The 10,728-nt window shown below is 32.2% G+C and overlaps 1 protein-coding gene across 1 annotated transcript in view; it reads right to left on the bottom strand.

Annotated features, from left to right (window-relative positions):
- Nucleotides 1-3,765: 3,765 nt before the first annotated feature.
- The window catches only part of LOC140433115 (uncharacterized), a 60,241-nt gene continuing 53,278 nt past the window's right edge, over nucleotides 3,766-10,728 (bottom strand). Inside the window, 3 exon segments of the mRNA XM_072521168.1 lie at nucleotides 3,766-3,986; nucleotides 4,357-4,498; nucleotides 10,524-10,653. Of these exon segments, the coding sequence (XP_072377269.1) occupies nucleotides 3,800-3,986; nucleotides 4,357-4,498; nucleotides 10,524-10,653 (459 nt within the window). The 3' untranslated portion in view covers nucleotides 3,766-3,799.

Here is a 10,728-nt window from a genome sequence, read left to right as displayed (position 1 = left end):
ATATATTACTAAATAAACAATGGCATTTATGTAATATTGAAATAAATAGGTATATAGAACTATTTGCAAACAAATTCCCAGTTTGTTCAACAACAAGGAACATATTGAAGAGGCATCTGATATACTAACTACAAAAGTCATCGGAGCAATTATTAACTGTAGAAAAACAAGAAAAGCTAATGGTCTAGATGAGATATATATATATATATATATATATATATATATATATATATATATATATATATATATATATATATATATATATATATATATATATATTGTCATACTTTTTCTTTCCCAACCAAAGAAAAACAAATAAAAATATCCATCGGAATAAATTTTTAAGAAATCAATATAAACAAATTGTATATAGTAATTTAAGATAAGATTTAGTGTAGATAAGAATAGAAATTTGTTTGGCAAACGACCTGTTTCCGTTGCAAACAAAATTATCAAAAAACCTTTGTTTAGAATTAGAAGACATTTTACCTGTAAGTTAATCTCTTCATTGTTTGTAGAGTCGAGTATTAAATGACCATATTCTAATCTTTTGAAATATGTATAAATGATGTATTGAAAAAAACCAATTTTAAAGTAAGCTATTTAGTTTTCTCTGAAACCGAAATTAGGCTTTTCCAATATCATGGTAAACACAATTTAAGCTTTTTGATTGGACGGTCGTTTTTAAATGGGAATTTGGGAGTCGATGATGAGACAGGAGAAGTCAGTCATATTTTGGTCATCGAAAGGAAACAGTCGTGTGTCTCAAGATAGGGTGTGGTTCGTGAGTTTGGATACCGGCGTAACGAAAAGAAGTGAATAGTTTGAAGAAGGAGATAACAAGTAGATTAAAAGAGGTCTTTGTATCTACCGTGGGCATTGTATAAAGTATATGGGAAAGTATTCTTACGGCATCAAGTTGACAAAAGGAGGTCCTGGTGTCATAAATAAGTAGCGGAGTTTGGAGAAGTGAATCAGGTGTTTTTTGTGTATTCTGCAGGAGGTTTGCAGAGACGTAAAGAAGGAGCCGAGGTGCCAAAGAGGGGAGATCACATCTTTGAGGAGACTGGACTTTTCTGGGTATGTTCCAACATACAACTCAAGAAGAAAATAAACTGTAAGTGTTTGTACAATTGAATTTTATATCTGTGAAGGATCGTTTCGACATCATGGTCATTAGCATTCAAATTTAAGAACTGAGGTTTTGTTAGGCTAATCAAAATAAAGTTTTATGGTTTCCTTTTTTCAAGTCAAGAAAATTATAAGTAAAATTGGTTTTTCACTTCTTTTTTTCAATTCTTTTTTAATTGGCTCAATAAACTAAGTTTGAACTCAAAATAAACAATCATAACAATATATACAAACAACATAGTTTATTAGGGTTGCAGTCAGAAAATTGCCCGGATGTTAATGAAACACTCTTATGACTGTTTGTCTAGCTTTCGGAATGGTTTTATTCCTTTTTCAAGACACTGTAATAAGAAAAAGTGTAAATATTTATAAAATATCACAAATCTTCAGTGCAACTTACTAGTCGTTGAGATTATTTATAAAAGCATAGACACTCAACATTAATAACACACATATAAAATATAAAATAGTGGACAAAATACATTTTAAAATTCTTTAAAATTTAGGTAAAAATAGTAAAAATTTTGTTGTCATCTTTTACTGGTGTGTTTTAACTCTGGCACATAGAGAACAAAAAAAAAACCTATGATTAAAAAGTAATTAGGTGTACTTAATATCATATTTCTTTTTAAGAAATACTAGAGGCCCATATTAGGTGATTTTAATTTTTAAACCTGTCTTAATGGTATGCAACATGTTATGCATATAACTGTAATTTGTGCGGGTACGGGTGCAGGTAGATATTAATTTTAATTTGGATGTTTTTCCAGTAAGTAACAATAAATGTTGCTCAGTTTATCTATGTCTGACTTTTTATTGTAATTGTAATTTTATTGTAAGGATAAGTATTTATCCTTCAAAATACATTGCTCAATTTTCTACACAATACGCTTTAAGAGTCGTATCAGTTTTTTTAGGAACCAGCTGTACATGTACATGCCTTAATCGTACACAGCGGAGGACTTTAACCATTTTGTAGCATTTTATTATTTTGTACATTTTGTTCAGAGGTATTAAATGAATCAATACGACTTCGGTCTTTAACACCTTTTGGTGTTCGTCCTCGATGCACTGGGTAAGATTAAGTATTTGGCTAGTACAAGATCTTTCCGCTCTAAAAACTCTGCCTGTTCTTCTATAAGGTTTTCTTTTGCGCGTGGACTGATTCTATTCAATATCAATCTGTCATACAATATTCATCTTGCACACATGAGACAGATATGACGGTAGATTTTGCGTCATATGGATCCTTTACTGTTTTTAATACAGCTACCAATTAAAACTGCTGCCATAGTTTTGGGATCTTAGCCTGAGCCCAACATTGGTTTAGGAACTTTAATACCCATGTTTTTCATGTGTTAAGGGTTTCATTTCTGATGTCATCTTGGCGTGCCGCTTTACCTATCTTAAGTTTTGTAATGCCGATGTCCAGTTCGTTCACTGTACGTTCTTGGTCGAATTTATCCAGGTTCTACGAACTACTTGGGGTGTTTTTGTCCTTTATGTGAGTTACCGTTCTGACTAAACATGTATCATTTGTGAAGGTAATTAATATTGATATAAAACAAGTTAAAAGCATACAAAGATGTGTAGGGAAAGCTGACTGTACATAAGAAGAAAGGCAAACATAACGATGATGATGATAAGGCGACTCTGGAAATATGTAAGTATACACGGCGGAAGGCTGTAAAAAACTACATTAGCGAAAGGAAAGAGCTTCGCTCTACTTAATATTTAAATATACAAGACGCTTAGTAAATAATTCAATGCATTTACGTATCTATCAAAAGATAATTGTGAAAATAATTAACTTATCGTCTGTTTTTGTTACAAAATAATTTAAGTACCAAGGATTTTAAAAATTATCAGACAAAAGTTATCATAAGTGCGGTACGTGCTATTTATTGATTATTAATTATATTCATATTTTATTAATTATATTAATATATTTTATTAATTTATATTGATATATGATACTTATTAATTAATCTACAAATTTTTTAGAAAGTTTTACTTTCGTGTTAACGTCTTTACTTATACGCCAAAAATCTTTATCAAACGCGGTTTGTTGCACTGGAAAAAAGTGTAGCTAGTGGATTCTTGTCCCAAAACATGAGCAAAATTCCATTTACATGTTTAAAATATCTTGTGTGTATCTGTTCCATATGCATATTTCTTGATGTTCCCCTGTTGATCTGGCAGTTTGTCGCTGTAAATTTTTGGAGACCATCTGATATATTATAAATCTATAAGATTGGTTTAAAATACATAGTGATTCCATATAAGTTTGTGTGTATATGCATGTTAATTAAATTAACTTGAATTTTTATTATTCTCTTATAATAAAAACACATATTTAAGTTCATTACAATTTAAAAAATGCAAATTTTTTTCTTTAAAAATTTGAATTGATTTTATTTTATTTAATTTTTTTAATATGCACCAGTTTCCAAAGATAGATATGAAACCAAAAACATCTGTGTTCGAGACTACTTAAATGGTTTTTGTTAGTAACTAATTATGGTGTTTCACAAAGTTTTGTTATTAATTACAGTAACATTCGGTGATAACCTTATGGTTGATATGGTTTTAAGCTTAAAAAACCTGTAAAGATTTTAAATAATAACTAGGGAATATAATAAACATCTTTATTTATATTTTTATTTGATTAGAATGTATCATAAGGTTTGGCAGCCATTTCTTCGTATAAGTTGACCCATTTTGGATAAACATCGTTCTTTGGATTTCTTTGCAACGTGATGGTTTCGTTTATATCTAGATACTGAAAGTCATCAGGCTTTACTGTAGGCCATGTGATATTATCCAATAGTTCACTTGGTTCTGGCGTAGGGTTCCTAAAAGCAAGTACAACTATAAAACTCTACAGAATAAATCCAGGGTCTTAACAATAAAATAATAACTTTGACTTGATTCATTTGCCAAATCTCGTTACAGCTAAAATGTTACACTGAAACGTTTTGTAGAAATAATTGAACACTGGTACAAAATTGATATTAATCCCATTCCAAGTCATGTCTTATCTGTCCTATGAATATCATTTCAGGATTGAACCTGCCTTAATTATTTTAATGGTGCTAAATTCTTTTTTGTTTTGTTTTCTTTAATTTTAAAAATCAACAATGCTCTGGTCTAACTATAAATTCGTGTTTAATGTTGTTATATGAATATTATACATTATAGAATATAAAATATTTTAATACTCACAAATATTTAGCAAAATTAGTAAACAGAGTTCTATATCTGTCACTTGTTTTGATATCCAACTCAGGATATCTATCTAGGTAAGAATGATTAGAGGAAACCCATAAGTAATGGTTATCTTCAGCGTGCCCAACTCTGTAAGCTCCTAAAATGTAAGGAAAAATAAGATGAAGTATGTAAAACATGTAGATGTCAAAATATCTATTATGTTGTCTTGTATTAATAAAAGGCGAAAAATTTATCAGACCTGAAGGGAAATTAGACAGCCTCTAATGCCTAACATCCACGCTTCTGTACTGTAAGGCATGAATGTTTAGAACTATGCTTCTAGGCTATGTTAGAATTGTGTTCTACAATTATGCAAATTCAGTAGACGTTTGTTAACAAGTGTTTGAAACATGGTTCTAAAAAGAGTTTTTTTTCTTCTAAAAAAGTATCTTCGTTAAGCAGATATTTTGCACTCTGTCATATACTAAGTTGGTGATACCATTTTTAATATGCATATATGTGATGTCAATGGTAATTTAAATATCTGTTGGTATGTGTTGGTTCTCAGGGTTTTTTAAAAACGACTTTCGAATTGAAAACCAAAACGTTAAAATGACAAAAAAATGTAATTATTACAATCCATTCATGGTTTATTCATGTTCATATTTATGTAAAAATGTTCAGTGTTTGAGAAATCTTCTAACTGTGTACTGAGTAAATATTAACCCGAACAAAAAATTAAGAAGATAAAGCAGAAATAAGTTAAAGAAATATCATAAAAACTTGCAGGTCTTATCGAGAAGGAAGGAACTGAAATACTCGAGAACGAAGAAAAAAAGGATGGACTAAAAACGTTAAAAAGTTATGTGGAGGTGGAGGCTAGATAATCACGAAAATTATGGATAAATATCCTTCTCTATCCTTTATCCTTCGTAAGGATGTGGTGACGTTATGGTATTTGACGAATGGTTGCTATACATTCTTCTCTCTCCTGGGCGCGGCGTGCTGCCTCAGACAGAGAGTAACCGGTGGCGCACTTTATTTGGTCGGACCATCGGAGTGGCGATCTTCCTCGAGTTCTTTTACCATCTACCTTGCCTTCAACCACCAACCTCTCCATGCCTTCCATTCGTCTGGTAATGTGTCCAAAGTACCTCAATATATTTTGGTTGAAGATTGTGGTAAGCTTAAATCGAGTTCTGTCAATATTGAGACATTTGTGCGATGTGCGATCCAGGGTATGCAAATCATTCTACGACATACCTACATTTCAAAGGCCATTATACGTCCTGAGTCGGATTTTTTAATGGTCCAAGTTTCTGACGCATGGGTAGCGATAGGAAAGATAAGCGTCCAGCCCGCACCGACGCACCGTGGGAAATGTCTCGTCCGTGGTAGCACAGACACGTCTGTGCTGGTGCGTCCTATCCATCGAGAGTCGGTAACATCAAAGGTGCCGTACATACCCGTGCGACACGTTCCGAGCTCGTCCGTGTTTGAACAGACAGGTGCAAGTCAGAAGTTGTTCATTAGCTGACACAAGTAGTTGTCTGTAGTGTTGTTAAAGTTGTTTTGGAGTATTTTTATAAGTTTTTGCTAAAAAATGGAATGGACAAACGAAGTTATTTTTGATTTTTTAAATTTGTATCAAAATGAACCAAACTTATGGAATTTTACGGCGCCAGAGCATAAGAACCGGAACGATATATACCTACGATGCATTGAACCGAATAAAAAATCAATTAAAGAATAGTACTATTTCGAAAAGAGTTAAATTTTTTGAAATAAAGTTAAATCGAACAGTACTGTCACGGACCTACACAGACTGTCACGGACCGTAGGAAGAGCTCTGTCTGCGGTGCGTTGCCGTTCGTGCTCATCATCTGTGCGCGATGATCTGTAGAATCGCCGATCGTGGGAAGCCGCTATTAGGCGCAGTTTCGTGTTCCTGGTTATGTTCGTGGTTATGTTCGTGGGTATGTATGGATAAATATATAATCTGTTAAAGAAACCAAGTCAAGTAAGTAATAAACTCTTGCGATGAAGAACAGAATTTTGCACATTACCAATGAAATTTTTTTACAATAGAATTTAAAAACAATATACAACTAATTTTTTAATAACGGCTCTCCTAGTAAAACAGTTAATAAGCAACGTATCTGCAACTCAGATTTATATGACGGGCAATGTGATAACAGACCAATAGATCCCGTTATTTACAAAAAGTTACAAAATAGCTAAACATAACAGCATATTAAATTACAGCTTACTCTCGAAGCTTGGAGACCAGACACCGCTTTTAAATCAGGGTCATCTTATTTTTCTTGTCTCGAATGTAATTGGCAGTATATACTTCATATATATATATATATATATATATATACTAGGCATACGTATACTAGGGCATACTTCATAGTGGTGAAAACAAAGAAAAACGTAGCACAAATGTAAATGCAAAATAAAGAAACATTTTTGTGCAATAGCTCACTATTCCAACACAACAGACCACACATTTAATTTATCAGATATCAAGATCTTCAATATAAAAAACAAGAATAAAAAAAGACTATTTCTCAAATTTCATGTGCCTCATAAACAAAACCAATATATCCAAATTATTCAAAACCCACATGAGAATTACTGCATGGAATATCAGATCACTTAACTTAAGGGAAGTAAAAATAGGCCAACTGCTGAAACAGAAACGAAGAGACATTTGCGCTCTACAGTAAACAAAAAAAAGGACAATCAAAATTAGAAGAACATGTAATCTACAGTGAAGTGGCAAAACAAACAGGGCCAAAAAGGTATAACCTTACTAATACACAAAATCATATCAAAGCGTGTCAATACATATTAGAAAGGATTGTAACTAAAAAGATAAGAATGGAGGAAGAAAACCTTATCAACATCGGAGTATACGGCCCAGTAAATAACAAGCCTCAAACAACAGGGAAAACGTTTTATGACGAATTACAACAAGCAGTAGATCAAGTTAGAAGAATGATGATAACATTGAAGGATTTTAATGCTCAAATAGGCAGTTAAGTAATACTTGGAATTAAGTTAAAACATATGAAACAATGTTAGATATTAAAAATGAAAATAAAAAACCAATGATAAATTTCTGCACGAATAACGAACTTAGAATAAACAATAGATTTTTTGACCACAAAGACCAACAAAAATATACATTCAATATCATCCGTGTACAAAGAGCTATGATAAGATTATGTTATAATTAACAGAGGTATATATCCATCAAAAATAATCGACGTAAGATACCTCAACTCAGCAGATAGTAGGTAGCTACCATAGTATAGTATTATGTAAACTAAGAATCATCCAGAAATACATTACACCCAAGAGAGCGGCGCCAACACAAACAAAAATCAAAGTCGAAGGACTAAATACGAAATCCACAGAATACTTAGTAGAAAAAAAATATCAGAAAAGATCGTTGGAAATTAAATATTAGAAAACGATAACATCGAGAAAACTTGGAAACTTAAAAATAACGTAGCCCAGCAACAGAATCACTTTGGGAGAGAAAAGTAACAAATACTAATATATTAACAATGAAAACCCTATGTTTAAGAGAGAAAGTGAAGACAAAATATTAAGAAAAAGAGAAAGCCTTTTGACAATACAGAACACAAAAACACAACAGACATACAACCACTATAAACGAATTAGAAATGAAACAAATACTTTAGTTAGACAAATAAAAAGGGAACACAGTCACAGCTTCTTAAAACAGATAGAACACGAATTCTACGGAACACAAAAAGACATATGAAGAACGATTAGAGGACAAAGAAAAGAAATAAACGAACTAATAAAAACAAAACACATTCTGAAGGAAACACGGGTAGGCTACTTTCGATTCCTATTTGCTAAAGGTGACGATTACGAACCACCAACACCTGAGGTTATGACAAACGAAGAAATAAATATTGAGGAGGAAAATGTAAAGGAAGCATTAAGGAAATTAAAAAATAGAAAATCACCAGGAGAGGACAGAATATCGAACGAACTCCTAAAGTACGGAGGACCAGATCTGAAACAACTATCAAAACTAATCCAAAAAATAATAGAACAAAACAGAATTCGTCAAGAATAAAGATCAAGCATCCATATACCTCACTTCAAAAAAGGAGATAAATCGGACCCTGAAAACTACAGAGGAATTAATTTAATTAATAACAAAAGTGATAACAAATAATGTGAATGAAATTATAACACTAGCAGAAAAACAACAAGTTTTTAGGTAGGGAAGATCATGCAACGACAATTATTAGAAGACAACAAAAGGGCATATCTACGTTTCTTGGACCGTAAGAAGGCATTTGACCGGGTAAAATTAAAGGACGTTATCCACTTATTGTACGCAAGAGATATATCTCTAAGAATAATCAAAACAATTAAAAATACCTACCAAAACAACACGAGAAAAGTAAAAGTAAAAGAACTAACTGATCCTATTGAAGCTGGTAATAGAATAAGACAGGAAGATTCCCTGAGTCCTCTATTGATCAACCTCCTTATGGATAAAAAATACCAAATGGGAGAAAAACAACTTAAAATAATCTTAAATTTTAAGCAATTAGGACAATTTTTCTCTTCCAATACGTTTTCCTTTTACTATACCCTTAATGAATAATTGAGGAATATAATATTTTAGTCGTGATGTTTTAAACGACAGAAATAACTTGTTTTCTTTATTCTGATCATTTTCAATGAGTGTTTCTGTGTATTTAATATATTTAGAAATTATTGGATTTATTTTTTATATCACCTATCTCTACTACAGAGTCCATCTTTCGACTTCATTAAGTAAAATAAACCAAACGGTAAATTTTACACGTTTTAATCTCAGTTTTTTATCAAGATGTGTATTTCAAAGTAGATCGCGTAAAGAAAATATCTTTAGGTTGAGCAATTTCCACCTCAATTTCTTTTTTCACGTTTAGCTTGTAGTTAATGCAACCACCACAATATTTATAATGATTTACCTGCTTTACTACTATGAGAACATGATCTCAACATTACCATTATTCTCTTTTCTTTTATCCCTTATGCAGAGTCGGCTACCTTAATTACATTGCTCCATGAATTTCTTTTTTAGTTTATACCAATATGAATCCCCTATATCAACATTTCATACCTAAGCTTCTCTTCCTAAGTCTTTTTTTCAATAGCAGTATCTTTCTAAAAGTTGTATTAAAACTTCCTTTCATGTTAGAGTTCCATATTCTACATTTTTTCCATATTCAAAGCTTCTTTCTCTCCTTTTAACATTCATTGTTTGATTTTTATGGTTTTTTCATTTCCTTCTATGTCGTTCTCTGTTAGTCTCTTGAGCTACTATCTTCCACTACTTAAATTTACGTATATCTTGTTTTCTTGCCAATAAATAGTCTATTTTAGACTGATTTTAGACAAGCCACAAGCCAGAAATGCTTTTTTGAGGCTTCGTAAGTTTCTGACTGATCGCAAATTGGACTTCAACCTCCGATACAAGATGCTTAAGTGTTACGTGTGGCCTGTTCTCCTGTACGGAATGGAAGCATGGACGTTAAAGGCCAGTTCCATTAACAAACTTGAAGTGTTCGAAATGTGGTGCCTGCGTCGAATGCTCAGAATATCATGGACGGACAGGGTCAGAAATGAGGAAGTACTCAGAAGAGCGGGCTTACAGGATAGGGAACTTTTTAATTATGTAAAAAGTAAGAAGACTGCATACTTGGGGCACATTATACGAGGAGAACGATACACTTTTCAGCAACTGATACTCGAAGGGAAAATAGAGGGTAGGAGAGGTCTCGGACGTAAAAAAATGTCATGGCTGCGCAATATTCGACAATGGACAGGAATCCACAGCTATGAAATGCTTCGCAATGCTGCTAAAAACAGAATTATTTAATCCAGAATATTTAACATCTCACCTGACAAGACGATGTACGGTGGACGCCTACGCAGAAATGCATGGCACCTTAAGAAGAACAAGACTGATTTTGCCCACTTTTGTATCACTATAATATTATTAACTACTAAATTATTAACACTATAATTATTAACAATAATTTTTAAAGGTTAATAGTCGCCATATCTAATAATAGAGAAATGACAGATCATGGTTATTATATTAGATACAATTTTTTATGAATTAATTTACATACCTGGAAGATTTGGTCTGTTCCCTCCAATTTGTCCATGGTAAGAAAATTGATAGAAGTATACATCACTAAATTGTGACTGTAATTGAGCGTGGTGGATTATACCTCTTGTAAAGGATGTATCACTGAAATACTGAAATATCGATATATTAATTATCAACTATATTAATGGTTTGTTTAAAGAAGTCGTTAACAGAAGCCCTGGACG

Source organism: Diabrotica undecimpunctata, chromosome 2 (genome assembly GCF_040954645.1).
Source record: "Diabrotica undecimpunctata isolate CICGRU chromosome 2, icDiaUnde3, whole genome shotgun sequence".
Lineage (NCBI taxonomy): Eukaryota > Metazoa > Arthropoda > Insecta > Coleoptera > Chrysomelidae > Diabrotica > Diabrotica undecimpunctata.
The sequence above is the reverse complement of the archived record's forward strand: the minus strand, read 5'-3'. Positions and strand labels throughout refer to the sequence as shown.